At 45.8% G+C, this 16,340-nt stretch overlaps 1 protein-coding gene across 1 annotated transcript in view; it reads left to right on the top strand.

The window, feature by feature from the left end:
* Window positions 1-4,469: 4,469 nt before the first annotated feature.
* Window positions 4,470-16,340, top strand: part of PIGU (phosphatidylinositol glycan anchor biosynthesis class U) — a 48,193-nt gene continuing 36,322 nt past the window's right edge. Inside the window, exons 1-5 of the mRNA XM_050917404.1 lie at window positions 4,470-4,644; window positions 9,298-9,362; window positions 10,931-10,990; window positions 12,375-12,437; window positions 14,360-14,469. Of these exons, the coding sequence (XP_050773361.1) occupies window positions 4,515-4,644; window positions 9,298-9,362; window positions 10,931-10,990; window positions 12,375-12,437; window positions 14,360-14,469 (428 nt within the window). The 5' untranslated portion in view covers window positions 4,470-4,514. The remainder of the gene's footprint in view (window positions 4,645-9,297; window positions 9,363-10,930; window positions 10,991-12,374; window positions 12,438-14,359; window positions 14,470-16,340) is intronic.

Genomic DNA, 16,340 nt, shown 5'->3' with positions numbered 1-16,340 from the left:
TTCAGCAAGGTAGGGTTCTTAGGCAATTGCTATCCATGAAGCTGGTTCAGAATGGTGTTATTCAGTTAGCAATCACTTCTAGAAAGGACATGTGAGTGTGATGAGAAATCTCAGGGAACATTGTTGACAAATGTGAGCAAGGTGCTGTGCTGCAAACAAAACAGTCAGCATTTTCTACTCGCTCTTTACAAATGCCTGCATGAGTAAATCAACTAGAATAAATCAAATCTGACTCAAAGAATATGTCAGTCCTGATAAATCCTTGAGGCCATCTAGTCCAGGATGCTGCTTCCAGCAGTGCCCATGCAATCCCCAGTGCTAATAGGAGGCAAACTCTACAAATTGCTTCCACTGCCATCATGATGCACCAAGCCATCTGGTCCTTGGGAGGAACGTTTCCTGCCTGCCTAAGTGAACTGTGTTCCCCCTGAAGCATGAGGATGATAATCCTTATTATTTTCTGGCCAGCTTGTATCTGCCATTGTACAGGCGCAAAAGGGGGGATGTAGCCAGGATGCAGGCAGTGATTTGTACACCCATGCGGGAAGCAGATGGACTATGGGGCAGATAGGCTAGCTTCCTTAGAAGTGCTCCAGGCCCCAAATGGGGAGTGGCTGGATGTTTGCAGGGCCCTGCCTACCATATTATTATTACTATTTGTATTGTAGTAGCACCTAGGGGCTCTGATCATGAATGAAGGCCCCTCTGTACTAGGCACTGAACAAACACAGAACAAAGAGATGGCCCCTGCCCCAAAAAGCTAACAATCTACTTTCTACATCCATTAGCCCTTGTAAGCTGGTGGTGGGGAGCACGCATGCAGCACCCTTTTAAAGGATCTTGCCTCTGCTGACTTTGTCCCAGAAGCATTCTGCCTTTCTTAGCAACTGCAGGGGTGCAGAAATGGTGCATTTCTCCCTCTCCATTCGCACAAGTGGCTGAAAATCTACAATCTAGATCTGAAATTGCATAGCTACAGTACAAATATTGTGGTCAGGAATAAATGTATAAATGCAGCTACATTATATGACCAAGAATGACACAAGCTGACTGGATACTATGAAAATAAGTATTTTCTTTGACTGATTCAGTATTTGCCACCATGTGAAGTATTTCTCTGTTTTCTAATATCTGAGTAAAATGGATGGGCTGAGGTTTTTACCCTGTCTGTCGTGTTTTTTAATAGATTACTTAAGTCCCTTCTTATTCTCATTTCCAGACTAAATGATTGATCTCATAGTTGCGGCGAAAGTACCAGAAAATTTAATCCAAAGAGCTTTCTTAACAAATATCCAGGAACATATAATATCAGAGTTTTCCATTTGCCAGTTATAAGCCTCTAAATTAAGAAAATATCTCTTACTTATTAATAAAGGGCAAACTGCCCGCCTTTACCTTCACTCTGTCTTTCATCACTTCTGGTTTCCAGGTTTCTATCATGTCCATTATTATGAAAATTAATCCTTGTGTGCTCCTCACCACGGTCCAGTACACTGCCTTCTGGAAAGAAAATAATTTTATGTGCTGCTTCACAAAACACTGAGATCCAATCCTCAATCACCAGTGGGCTGAGGAAGGATGTAACAGTACTTGGGTTTTGAGGAGATCTGAATAAAGATTGTGCTCTTTAGAATCATTTCCTTCAAACATGAAAAGGCTTGAGTACCTTGATTCAGCAAAGCTATATAGGACATATTTCCAAACCCTATACTGTCTCTGCAACATAGAGATGACAGGAATGAAATGGATTACAGTGGCTGTCTTAGAGATCTCATCTATGGAAGATCTGCCGAATAAGGACATGATGCCACCTGTCATCAAAGCAGCAGCAATACACAAAGCTCTTCCAGGCCGGGCCAGCTCCAGGCACCAGCCGACCAAGCACGTGCTTGGGGCGGCACCTTGGGGCAGGGCGGCGCTCAGGTTTTTTTGTTTTTGGTTTGGCGGGGCAGCACTGGAGAGTTTTTTGTTTTTGTTTTTGTTTCGGTGGCATGGCGCTGGGGGCAGGCAGGGGCCTGGGCAGCGCGGTGCTCAGGGGGGGAGGGCTTCAGGCAGCATGGCGCTTGAAGGGGCAGGGGCTTGCGCGGCGCTCGGGGGGCGGGGCATCAGGCGGCGCTCATGGGGGCAGGGGGCTGGGCGGCGTGGCATGAGGGGGTTCGGCAGCGCAGCGCTCGCAAGGTGGGGGAGTGTTACAGCAGGGTGGTGCTCTTTTTGTTTGCTTGGGCTAGTCAAAAAGATAGAGCCGGCCCTGCTTCCAGCCCAGGTTTATCCTACAGGCAGATTGTTTATCAACACCTGAAGGATAAACTAGAAACGGTGGATTTGGGATTTTACCTTGTAAATTCATTTTCTGCATGAACCTCACCCCACCCCCCACTACCACCAATTTTGGAATGAACTGGGTTTTTTCCCACTTCCTTGTTGAGATTGGCAAGAACTTGTACCACTTTTACCAATCTAACCCAACACTACCAGGACTGAGACTCAGGTGGGTTTACAGATTTGGGGGTATCCTACTCAGAAACTGGATTTACAAGTAAGACCAAAATACAGCTGTATGTGAGAGAGAAACACAATGGGCTATGCCTAGCAGTACCCACACCAGCACCAGGAGAGCAGACCATGGAACCTCTTGGACAATGGTTCCCAAGACTCTAAGCCCAAAGGACACAGTTCCAGATGCACACTCATGCTGGTGAATGAAGGGCTGGATGGAGATCCAGCTTGCTGCCTGGCAGAGCTCAACCACGAGATGGCCTTGTCCTGAGCTGAGGGAAGCTATGTTCTTACTGGAATGAGCTTTCATACCCAGGGCAGAAAGGGAAACTCAGCCAAACAGGTTTCGTTTGGCCGTGTGACCAGCAACTCATCTCTCGCTGACCTCAATACTTTTCCTCCTTTCTGGGACCTCTGAAGAGCACCTAGTCTGTGATGGTCTCTCAATCTATGCAGAGAGCACTTCAGTGCTCTCACCCCACCTGAGGTATATGCCCCAGAGTCTTGTTGGGTGCAGTGGGGCCAGGGGGCAGACAGATGGCAGATAGATGCTGATTGCTCTGAGAACCTTGTTGAACAATAAGAACAGGGCAAGGGCCATCCTAACTTAGGGTTGCTAAGTGTCCGGTTTTCAACTAGAACACCCGGTCAAAAAGAGAACCTGGTGGCCGCTGACCGGGACATTCAGAGTCTGGTCAGCAGCACAGTGGGGCTAAGGCAAGGTCCTGACTCTGTGCAGTACCCAGAAGCGGTGACATGTCCCTGTGGCCCTTAAGTGTAGAAGCCGCCAGGGGGTTCCAGGCGCTGCCCCCGCCCCGAGAGCCAGCTCCACAGCTTGCCAGCTCCCATTGATAAGGAACAGCCAGTGGGAGCTGCGGGGGTGGCACGTGTGGGTTAGGGCAGGGCGCAGAGCCTCCCTGACAACCTCTGCGCTTAGGAGCCAGAGGACATGGCGCAGCTTCTGGGAGCTTCCTCAGGTAAGTGCCACTTGGAGCCCGCCAAACACCCCAAACCCCTTCTCGCACTCCAACTCCCTCCTGGAGCGTGCACCCTGACCCCCTCCTACACTCCAACCACCTGCCCCAGCCCAGAACCCCCTCCTGCACTTTGAGCCCCTCATCTCTGGACCACACCAGAGCCCACACCCCTGCCCCAGCCCTGTGCCCCCTCCTGTACCCTAAATGCCTCATCCCCAGCCCCAGCACAGAGCCCACACCACCAGCCAGAGCCCTCACCCCCACCCACACATGCCAACCTCCTGCTCCGGCCCAGAGCCCCCTCCTACACCCTGAGCCTCTCATTTCTGACCATACCCCAGAGCCTGCACCCCCAGCCGGAGCCCTCACCTCCTCCCATTCCTCTGCCCCAGCCTGGTGAAAATGACCAAGTGAATGAGGGTGAGTGAGAGTGAGTGAGAGTGAGGGGACAAGCAGGTTGCAAGGCCTTGGAGAAGGGGCAGGGGCTCAGAGGAGGGGCAAGGGTGTTTGGTTTTCTGCAGTCAGAAGGCTGGCAACCCTATCCTGAGGGGGAATACATCCAGAGAGGGGGAGCAGTGGTTGTGGCCATGGCAGAAGGGAGAGCCACCCACCTGGCTGCTGCAGTGAGAAGCCAGGACGAGGGCTGGAAGAAAGCAGAACCATGGGTAGAGTCCTGCATGGATACAAAATGTGTATCTGCAGCCGATCCTCAGATAGGTTTGCAGGGCTCTAACCATGGGCGCTCTCCCTGGAAGCCCCTCGAGGCTGTGGGGCTCCTCTCCTGCCCTAGGTGTTGCAATCACACTCAGCAAAGATTGGGAACAGCTGGTCTGGGGACCACCCACTATTTCGCATCCCTCCTAGGCTTGTCCGAATACGCTGCCCGTAGCTTGCAGGAGGTCTCCGGAAGCTGAAGGCGCCTGAGTTGCAGAGGATCCTGGGAGTTGTAGTCTTTTTTGAGAGACTGACCCATAGGCGCCCCGCTCCTAAGCCCAAGCTGAGAACTACAACTCGCGCCGAGGTCGTTGTTCCCCCGCTAAAATGGCGGCTCCCTTAGTGCTGGGGATTCTGGTGGCCGTCACGGTCCGGGCCGTGCTGTACCGGTCCAGCCTGGCCGGGTTCATCTCCGAGCGGGTCGAGGTGACGTCCCCTTTAAACGCCTGGAAGCGAGGTGAGACCTGCGAGGTAGCAGCCCCCGCCCCCCGGCCCTGAGGGAGCACCGCCCCCCCCGGCACCCCTCCTCCTCCCCCCGGGCCTGGCTCTGAGGGAGCAGCCTCTTCCCCGTCCCCGCATCCTTTTTCCTCCTCCCGGGCCCAGCCCTGGCACTGGCCCCGGCCCTGGCCTAGCAGCCCCCTCCCGGCCCCGGCCCCGGCCCCGAGGAAGCAGCCTTCCCGCCCCCCCCCCCCCCCCCCCGGGCCCGGCACAGCCTTCCCGCCTGCCCCGGCCTCAATGAATGGGCTGCTGGACCCTGCCCCGGGCCGAGGCGAGCTCTGCAGGGCCCTGCGCCTCCCTGGCAGGACTGTAGGTCAACACGGGGTCCCAGACAAGCAGCGTGACAGGCAGGGCCGGCCCCAGGGGATTTGCTGCTCCAAGCAGCCAAAAAAAAAAAAAAAGCGGCGATCGCGATCTGCGGCAGTTCAGCGGGAGGTCCTTCGCTCCGAGCGGGAGTGAGGGGCCCTCCGCCCAATACCTTAAAGTGCCGCCCGGCTCCGGAGTTGCAGCCCCAAGCACCTGCTTGGTAAGCTGGTGCCTGGAGCTGGCCGTGGTGACAGGCCCCTGCCAGCAGGACTTCCTGGGCCAAGGGGTTTGGTGCTAAGTTGGAGGGCTAAGCAGGGGCCGGCAGCCTTTCCCAAGTGGTGTGCTGAGTCTTCATTTATTCACTCGGATTTAATACATTTTAACGCTTTCAGAAGGTCTCTTTCGATAGGTCTATAATATATAACTAAACTAGTGTTGTATGTAAAGTAAACATGATTTTAATTTTTTTTAAGAAGCTTCATTTAAAATTAAGTTAAAATGCAGAGCCCCCTGGACTGGTGGCCAGGACCCGGGCAGTGTGAGTGGTACTGAAAAGCAGCTCGCGTGCCATAGGTTGCCTACCCCTGGGCTAGAGGCTGCAAGATGTGGCTCTCCCGCGCGTTTGTAGCTTGGTGCGAATCCTTGACATGGGAGTAGAGATGGGATCAGAGTACCCCCTGTAGGCAGGAGGCTGAGGCTCTTCCCAGAAGCAGAAGCCCTTGGACTGGAGCTGGCAGTTTGGGGGGAGGGGGAAAGAGACAGAAAATCTCAGAGTATTTTCCTTGTTTCTGGTGGTTCTTATAAAACACAATTCAGTGGCCAAAAGAGGCTTGATGCAATCTCTTCCTTCCTTCTCTGGAACAGCTTGTGAGCCCCACCTCAGAATAGGCCAGTGTTTAGAGAGCTCTCCTGGAGGTGGGAAACCCTGTTCAAGTCTTTTCTCCTTCTCTGGCCGCCAGAAGGGGAGGCAAATTGAACCTGGGTCTCCCACATCCCAAAGGAGTGCACTAACCACTAGGGTTAAAGTGTTAAGGTGGGCAGCGCCACCTCCTCCTTGCTATTTTATGTGGCGCATGATAGGTGCCTAACTCAAGGAAAGCCTACATTACAAGATTAAGTTGACTTAAGTTACGTTGGCATATGATCGCCCTGGGCGGAAAGCTGGAGCCGTGGACATGCAATGCAGTGTCTGCACTGACACTGCATCAATCTCACTACATCGACCTAAGCACTATGCCTCTCAAGGAGGTGAAGTTATTAGGTTGGTGACTTACATCAGTGGGAGGAACATTGTAGTGTAGACACTTATGGAATTGTTGACCTAACTGCAGTGTAGACCAGGGCTTGTTCTCGGAAGAAACGGCTTGGACACCTAAGCTGCCTGACTCCAGAAGAGGGGTTTCTAGATGTGGATCCGTAGCAGAAAGAGGTGGCTAACTCTGACGCAGAGAAGGGAGTTTTAGGATACACTCCTCTTATTGACATCTTCCATTGGCTGGCCAAGGTGGGACGCCACAAAGCTTGCTGGCTTTTATGGATTGCATTCTATAGGTGCTTGTCTATTCCCATTCGGAGCTTAGGTGCTTAACTCAGGCTTTGTGGATCCCACTGTTGTTCCAGTGATTTTCTAGGTGCCTAAAAGTTAAGTACCACAACTCTCACCATTGCAACACTTAAGTCTCTTTGCGGATCTGAGCCCATATTCTTCAAGATTTTACAATTAGTAGATTTCATCCTCTCACACCTATTTTTTATTCATATATTGGAAGAGTAAAACAAGCTTTCCTGCTTTTTCAGCTCCTGGTTGGCTTCTTAACATTGAATGAAATAACCTTTTAACTAAACTAGTTGAATAAACAGAAATGAAGAAAATATTCTCTGTACCAGTGAAAAAGGATAATACTGTCCAAACCTGGTTTAGCATTTCGCCAGATTGGTTCCAGGTGCTTAGCCAGTGACTTCCACCAGTTCAGTGGTTTGACTTTCTTTAAAACCTCAGTAGCAATCACGTACAGCTTAATATTATTTTTCTTTAATTTTAATGATTTTAAGAGTACAGTTAGTTTAGGCCTTAACAAGTTTTCTTAACTTCATATTTAATTTTAAATTGCTTTGTTTTTAAAAGCAATAATATATTTACTTTTAAATAAAAAATCAGATTTATTTTTAATTACTAATTATTTTTTTTATCCACCCTGTCCTGGGCCCAGCATGAAGGTCATTGAGCGCACAGGACAGTCTCAATTCCAGTGCCCACGCTGCAGCATCTCTGAGCTGCAATTACAAGGAAGATTATGCTCAGCTCCAGGCTGGAGCTTGCTCAGTACAGCTGGAATCTTTTGGAAATTTAGCTGTGAAGCTCTAGCAAGTCCTTACTGGATATGTGTGATGATTTTTCAAAGGCTTATAACTTGGCCAACTGGTTCAACAAAAGACACATCCCTGACGCTAAGGCTCTGCTGCCAAATTTCAAGACCATGCGCTAAAGCAGTGGTTCTCAAAGCCAGTCCGCCGCTTGTTCAGGGAAAGCCTCTGACAGGCCAAGCCAGTTTGTTTACCTGCTGTGTCTGCAGGTTCGGCCAACTGCCGCTCTCACTGCCCACGGTTCACTGCTCCAGGCCAATGGGGGCTGCAGGAAGGGCGGCGAGCAGATCCCTCAGCCTGCGCCACTTCCTGCAGACCCCATTGGCCTGGAGTGGTGAACTGCGGCCCATGGGAGCTGCGGTCGGCCGAACCTGTGGACATGGCAGGTAAACATACTGGCCTGGCCTGCCAGGGGCTTTCCCTGAACAAGCGGCGGACCAGCTTTGAGAACCACTGCACTAAAGCATGGGGATAAGAACAGCCATACTGAGTCAGACCAGTGATCCATCTAGCCCAGTACCCTGTCTTCTGACAGTGGCCAGTGCCAGACGCTTTAGAGGGAATGAACAGAATAGGGCCATTTTGAGTGATTCCATCCCCAGTCATCCAGTCTGCAAGTTGGAGGTTTAGGGACACCCAGAAAATGGGATTGCATCCTTGATTATCTTTGCTAATAGCCATTGATAAGAATACAGGTGAGTCTCATCTTACGCGCATTTAACATGTGCAAATTCAGCTTTGCACGGTTGGCAAAAACAAAAACAAAAAAAAGATGAGAAAAATAACAATTTTAATACTGTATCCGTAGTGTGCCATTACACTCAATGTAATTTTGACTATACGCAATTTTCACTTTATGCGCTGACAGTGGAACGTAACCCCAGCGTAAGATGAAACTCACCTGTACAGAGTTTCTCAAAGAAAAGGTCACAGGAATTTTTTAATGTGGAAAAAACTACATATTTTTTCAGAAGCCCCACTCTTGGAAACAGCTGAACCATTTTAGCTGAAATTTCCTCAAAACATTCAACGTGAGGTATGCACCCATCAAAGAAAATTTCAGCCCAAATGCTTGAAGTTTGGCTGAGTTGTAAGCAACTGGAAACAGGGTCTTATAATGGGAAGTGATGGGCAGCCTTAAAAATACAGAGTGCTACCAGCCCCGCCTATAATAATTATTAATATCATGTTTTTGTATTGTGTACATCTGACTTAGGACTGTGAAAGTGACATTCAGGTCTGTCCCATGTCTCTCTTCAAAATGTAGTTTCCCTTCAAGATGTGCACCTTACTAATGGCTTGATGCCTGCTTAGGGAGTTGAAAATGTTATCAGCATGGACTAGGTATTAGTTTTGTGGATGTGGCTGTTATTTCAGAAGAAATGTAGCGTGAGAGAATCGGAGACAGTAGCGTGCCTTATCAATCAGACACATGGCGCATTCTGTGTACAGTTAATTGAAAAACATCCCAACTGTAATATTTTTAATTGCCTTAAACAAATAGTTAAATCATACCATGTGGTGTCAATTTTGACATATTTGATGCAAATATGTCAGGAGGGATAGCTTAGTGGTTTGAATATTGGGCTGCTAAACCCAGGGTTGTGAGTTCAGTCCTTGAGGAGGTCACTTAGGGATCTGGGGCAAAAATCAGTACTTGGTCCCGCTAGTGAAGGCAGGGGGCTGGATTCAGTGACCTTTCAGAGTCCCTTCCAGTTCTATAAAATAGGTATATTTCCGTATAACAAGACTGTGCAGTAGAAATAAACTAGAAAACACCTAATTCTAGTTGCTCTGTCAGTTTTGTGTGATCTGTTCAGACAGAGAGGCATTTTGAAATTCTTATGATCACAGATGTTTTAAAAGCTATAATTCTACCGTTGTGAGGTTTGCTATGTCTCCAGTCCACAGAATCCTAATGTGGATATCTTGTGTGTTTCAGTTGTTGAAGGGCTAGCTTTGCTGGATTTGGGTGTCTCGCCCTATTCTGGAGATGTCTTCCATGAAGTAAGTGAATGTGTTTCATTTTTCTAGGGTAATAGTTCATATTATCTTATATACTTACACAGTGCCTTTAAATGTCCAGCTATAAGTGTGTGCGCTACTGTGTGAATTGAAAAAAAAAATGACTTGATTTATAAACTTCAGAATCATGTAGTTGTCTGTGTAACAAATATACAGACGAGTCTCATCTTACACACATTTAACATGCACGAATTCAGCTTTGCGCGATCAGCAAAAACAAAACAAAAAAAGGGAAAAATAACAATTTTAATACTGTACCTGTAATGTGGGTGATTCCACCCGCCATTACGCTCAATGTAATTTTGACTATACACGATTTTCGCTTTATACGCTGACAGTGGAATGTAACCCCCGTGTAAGATGAGACTCGCCTGTATGCAGTTAGTAGCCCTGCTACAAAGTAGTGTTCATGACAGCACAGCTGGCTGCTGCAAAATTAATTGACATTGTAACTGGTGATTATTATTGCATATGCAAAATTAAAACCAGGGGAATTCATTAGCTACAAATATTCTGTTCACATGCAAATTTTCGTAGCAGAAAAGAGATAATAGAAATGCAGATGTTGGTGTTACTAGTGGTCTGAACAGAATTGTTCCGGACAGAAATGTTTTCATTTTCTAAACATAATACACTAGTGTATCAAGACAAGAAACAAACATCAGGTTATGACACTCTTCACAGGAGCCATCAACATATCGGTGTTGGCTTATCCATGATCATGCCTGTGCTGTGTGTCATCCAGGCTAGCACTAGTAACACTGGTATGGTTAATGGGTGGTGTGCTCCTGCATGTCCCTACATTTTGCAGTAATATCAATGCTAGCTTTGATACCATGGTGCTCTTCCTGCTCCTCCACGTGAGGACCTTCATCCTCCAAGCACTTATGCATCTGAGAAAATTCATGCACATGAGTAGTTGCATGTGGACACTGCAGCTAGGAGGTGTGATTCCTAGCATGGACAGACAGACCCACGCTACCGCAGCTTGAGCTAACATGCTAACAATAGCATTGTGGATTTTGCGGCACTAGTAGCAACTTGGGCTGGCAGCCTGAACTTGGACCAGTGGATTGGGTGGGCTTGGATGCGGGCAGCTAGTCTGAGCTGCCATCCATGCAACAACATCCATGCTACAATTTTTAGCATGGTAGCTCAAGGTGAGCTAGCGCAAGTCTGTCTACCCATGTTGGGAATCACACATCTCAGCTGCAGTGTAGATGCACCAGCAAAGCTTATGTGTGTAAATGCTTGCAAGATCAAGGCTATGGTCAGCCGGAGGAGAAGGATTCAGAAATAAACCTGTGGTGCCAGTGTCAATGTAGTGACACTCTATAAACTGATTAATTCATTGCCTTATTGGGGCAAACATTTCTTTCCTTTTTAATGGCCTGATTTTGTGAATGCTACTGAGTATAGCTCTTAATGTTGTGAGTCTTCTCAATGAAATAATTACTACCTCTCATGGTACTAAGAGTTTGCAGGATTGGGGCCTGAGTTTGTAGCGGATTGACAAGATTTGACTGTCTTTCTTTTTCACTCTCTCTTAGACCCCGTTAATAATATACTTGTTTCATTTCCTGATTGAATATTCTGAGTTGGTGTTCATGGTAAGTTTTTCTTCAATCTTTTAAAAAAACAAAACAACCCATTCCAGGAATGCCTTTCTTTTTAAAAGCAAAAATATATTTATTTTTTTTAATTATTGATTTTTATCCACCAAATCCTTAGCCCAGCTGAAGGATCATTGAGATCAGTGAGGTGTTGAGTGTGCTCAGTTCCCACAGCTTCCATTCACGTCAGTGAGAATTAAGGGCAATCAGCAGTTTTGTAGATTAGGCCCCTAATGAGCCCAAGAGATATTTAGAAAGGAAGACCTGTCTATAAATATGCATGCTCAGTTTGTACCTCCTTCTCCCTCCAAAAACTAATCTTCATTAGAACTTCCTGCCTGGCTAAATGTCATCAAGGGGAAAAACGGGGACTTGACACAAACCCTTAACACTGACCTGAAAAGGTAGGGGCAGGGGAGTTTTGTGCCCTATAGCAGTGATTTGCAACCTTTTTTTCATTTGCAGATACCTAAAAAATTTCAGATGGAGGTTTGGACCCCTTTGGAAATTTTAGATATAGTCTGCAGACTCCCAGGTTGAAAACCACGGCCCTGAATAAACAGGGTACAAACTCTGGTTTTCCATTGCAAGTGACCTTTAGTAAGAATGTGGAGATTATACTTTCAAATTGCCATTGACTTCAAAGAGAAGCCCACAATGTTCTGAGGAGTTCAGTGGGAGCAGAAGCAAGTTCTGTCTGAGCACGTTAGGGTTAAAAACACTTTTGTGTGACAGTAAATTATTTTGTCTATTGCATAATACAAATAAACAAAAATCATCCAGCTAATTGCATCTATTCTTTGTAGCTCTGATGACAAAGGCAATCTAGCACCACTCACAAGGGCTAAAAATTGATTACAACACATATATGGCAACCATTTCAAATTATTTGCTATAAGCCCTAGACATTTGGTACTGTTATCTGGTTAGCAGTGGGTCAGTTCAGAAGGCTGCTCTTCTGGTTCATTGGTGAGCATGTTCTTAGCCACATGTGCAGCGTCTAACATGCTGTCTCTGCTGTGGCTAGATCAGTGGTTCTGTAATTCTTCTATCTTGTCGGCCACTTGATGAGAGACCTCCTATTTTGTGAACAATTTCTCCTCTTCCAGTTCCCCACTTCTTGCTTCTCAAAATATTCACTTCTCTGTGCCCACCAGGAAGGGCTTAAAGAAACACTGCTACTCCATGGGCCATAGCTTAAAAGCAGGTCTAGAATCTGTAAAGATGTTTCCACCTCACACCCTGAACTATTACCAATAGTTGCTATGGTGAATATTCAATTCAGAGTATTGACACAATATGGCAGCTTTCTATGGTGGTTGCATTTGCTACTGTTTTCCTTGTTTGAGTGACCAGTCAGTCTTTGTCTGCCTTTCTTTAGATAACTGATGTGCTAACTGCTGTTGCCCTCTACTTGGCCGTCCAGGACTTCAACAAAGTTGTGGTAAGTAGACTTGCAGAATCTTCCGGTCTTTGTTTTCTCAACAAGTGCAAGTGTATTTCATTAAATGAAAATGTGAAGCAAGTCCAGGTCTACTCAGACAATGCGCTTATCGATATCTACTGATTAGCAGTAGCTAAGAAATCAGCAAAAAGGTCAGCAAACATGGATGCAGAATGTGGGTGAGCCAACATGGACCCTGTTAACTTCTGCTGTTATGTGTGTTTCACAGGGGGTGGCTTCTCAGCATCATGTAGGTATTGTGATGTTAAATTAACGTAATGGCTGTGCACATCATAGTTTTAGTGATGATCTCACATGCATACTTCCTTTCGTCTGAAAGGATCTTCAAGCATTTGAGAAACTGATACTGAAGTATACCTTGGGATCAGGTCAACCACCAGGGAAATGCAGCCACTTCTGGGGTGAAACATGGCAGCTGGTTCACAATGCACAGTAATGGGATGCAACAGTTTAAGACAGAAATTGAGGACTCCTTTTTAGTTGTAGTGGGAATTTGAAGTGTGCAAAACTAATTACTATTGTAGGAATTTGGCACAACAGTGGGGCTCTCATTCTTAGGCTTGTTTGCACTACAGCTTTTAACCAGTCACTCACATGGTTGGCTTTGTGTCTACATGCAGCGTGGTTAATTTACAGACCAAAAAGTACCTAACAGTAACTATAAGGTATATTAGCCTTAAAGAAAGTTGTAGTTTGAGTTCACAAAGTCCAGAGTGGTGGAGGATCAATAATTCTGCTGCACTGGGCAAGAGTGATCACCGGAGTGATTTAATCTCTACCATTCCCTTCAAAATGGAATTTGAAGCTAGTGACTCTCCCTGAGGAGGGTGTGCTTTCTTTCATAAATAACTTAATTGAGACAATCTTTGCAAATAGAAGACTCTGTGTCTGTAATGGCAGCACAGTGCTCCCTAGTATCATGCTGGGACATGGATTCATTACTGATTTAAAAGGAAGGGTACTACCATTTTCTGCAGCACCTATGTGTTCAATGGAGGTCTCCCACCTAAGCAGGGACCTGGCCTAACCTTGCTCAGCTTGGGAGAACTGAAGGAATAATAGCAAAAGATGATGTGGCTCCTGGCGTCTAAAACTCCTCACCAGTACATTAGTTCTTCAGACTCTCTGTGGGACACTTCAGTAGTTTACAGATCACCTTTTTCATTGCTCTAGAGAAATATATTTTTAGTTGGGGATATATGAAACATATTTTGGGTGCCCAGAGGAGATCTCTGATAGATGCTCTGAAGCAACGGGCATGCAGAGAGGTGCACAATCCTGAGTATAGCTTAGTGAATGACTTTGTGTAGAACTTAGATGTTGCACTGGGGGGTTTGTAAAGTTCACCATTCTTTGGTGACAATGCAGGATTTAGAGAGTGCACAAAAGCTGCCATGTTGCATTTGAAAACACACTGGGCATTCAAAATGTACATAGAAATTACCTTTAATTATTCAATAACTGCCTCATTTCACACACAAATTGAGCAAACGTCACTATTGCTGTTACTTGGGGCAACAAAATAAACTAAACTGGAAGCTATTTTGGAACTATGAACTGGAAAAGCCTTAGGAAATTGTCCAGGAAGTGCGAACACGTTATTTTTATTTGAGCTCTTATATCTCCTCAGTGCCTCTTCTGACTTCCCTGACTTGACAGAAAAATCCAAGTCTGGCATTCAGTCATGTCTCTGCAACTTCAAGCAAAATGGTTTGGGTCAGGCAAAGTCAGTAGGGAGGGGAGTCAAAATTGGGCTTGTTAAGGAAACATTTGTTCTTCCTTAAGTGTAAGGTGACTAGCATCTCTACATAGACATCATGGTGATGGATATGGTTACAGACCCTAGACAGATGCAATGTATTTCCATGTCTGATAGCTTTCGATCATTCTCTCTTGTTCAGTTTAAAAAGCAAAAACTCCTAATGGAACTGGATCGGTATGCATCAGATGTGGCTGAACTCATCCGGACCCCGATGGAAATGCACTACATCCCCCTCAAGGTAGCACTGTTGTAAGTATAGCTTCTTGCAAGCATATGCAAGAAACTTAGATTCCAAATCCTCCCATGTTTTAATTTTTCTATTTAGGGATTTCAGCATCTTAGTTAAATATTCTCTTTGCTTGCTTTCTCTTTCCTGGTACACAGAAAAAATGTGCCAAGCACTATGTCTCTATAGTCAAGTAACAGAAAGCTAATGCTTCTCCAAATTCATGTTTCACATAGTAAAATAAATTTTTCAACTCCCTTCTATTGGGGTTGACAATGTACAGTCTCTAATATGGAGAGACTGTAGTCTCTCTGTTGTTTAGGTTTCTGTTAAAAGCCCAATTTTGTCCATCTTCTAACTTTTCAAAACTAAACCAGTGCATCCAAAATGTCTGTCGTGTTTCCCTTCTAGAAGAGAACCTTTTTTTTTGAAAGTTTGGGGGTAATTGGGCAAGGTGTTCCCAGGGCATAATTGTTTGAAAACCCAGAAATTATTTTTAAGGGTCTGAGGTACTCAGTTTCCATCTAGTTAACTTTAATAACATCCCTCTGAGTCATTATAAGAAACCCCATTGTTCAGACCACATGTTCTTAAGTTTTTGAAGTAAGTAAAGCTCTAATTAAAACAAACAGTATAGGAGGTAGGTACTTAAAATCAAAAGAAACAAATCTATCTTTCCTGATCTGAATAAATCGGATAAACCTAGAGTCTGAAATTAATCAAAAGGGATCTTCCTCTTGGCCCTCCTTTACCATTGATGTCCTTTGATCAGAAGAAGGTTTTTCATAAAAGAAACATTAATGATTCTTTCCTGTCCCCATATGAATTGTATTGGTCAGTAAGCCATCACCCTGCACTACCACCCCAGGTTGAGAAAGCTGAAAAAAAAAAAAGTTAGACTATTTCTCATTTTTATTACACTTGGTTCACAATATCACAAAGGAATACTGGAATTATATCTTAGCATAGCCTGCTACGTGTAATATCTCTCTGGTATTTGAAGTAGCCATTAACTTCAGGCGTATGAAAAGGCAAGCCTCAGACTGTGAGAACCCACTAGTATGAAAAATATTCATAAGAGAACAGCTGGCAAATCATAATCCCCTCTCCTGTCTCCAAGGACTGACTTGTTACAATGGAGGTTGGTTGATCTGCTGTCTTGCTTATTGAATCAATAGTGTATCAGAGCATTTCTTTGCTTCTTGGAGCCCAGTTAAATTAGACTGCTCATAGACTTTAGGGTCCAAAGGGACCAATATGATCATCTAGTCGGACCTCCTGCACAAAGCAGGCCACAAAATCCTACCCGTCCACTTCTATAACAAACCCCTAACCTATGTCTGAGTTATTGAAGTCTTCAAATTGTGGTTTGAAGACCTCAAGCTGCAGAGAATCCACCAGCAAGTGACCCATGCCCCACGCTGCAGAGGCAGGCGAAAAACCTCCAGGGCCTCTGCCAATCTGCCCCAGAGGAAAATTCCTTCCCGACTCCAAATACGGCGATCAGCTAAACCCTGAGCATGTGGGCAAGACTCACCAGCCAGCACTCAGGCAAGAATTCTCTGCAGTAACTCAGATCCCATCCCATCTAACATCCCATCACAGACCACTGGGCATACTTACCTGCTGATAATCAAAGATCAGTTGCCAAAATTAAGCTATCCCATCATACCATCCCTTCCGTAAACTTATCAAGCTTAGTCTTAAAGCCAGATATGTCTTTTGCCCCCACTACTCCCCTTGGAAGGCTGTTCCAGAACTTCACTCCTCTAATGGTTAGAAACCTTCGTCTAATTTCAAGTCTGGATTTCCTAGTGTCCAGTTTATACCCATTTGTTCTTGGGTCTACATTGGTACAAAGCTTAAATAATTCCTCTCCCTCCCTAATATTAAT

The sequence above is a fragment of the Gopherus flavomarginatus genome, chromosome 11 (genome assembly GCF_025201925.1).
Source record: "Gopherus flavomarginatus isolate rGopFla2 chromosome 11, rGopFla2.mat.asm, whole genome shotgun sequence".
NCBI lineage: Eukaryota > Metazoa > Chordata > Testudines > Testudinidae > Gopherus > Gopherus flavomarginatus.
The sequence above is the reverse complement of the archived record's forward strand: the minus strand, read 5'-3'. Positions and strand labels throughout refer to the sequence as shown.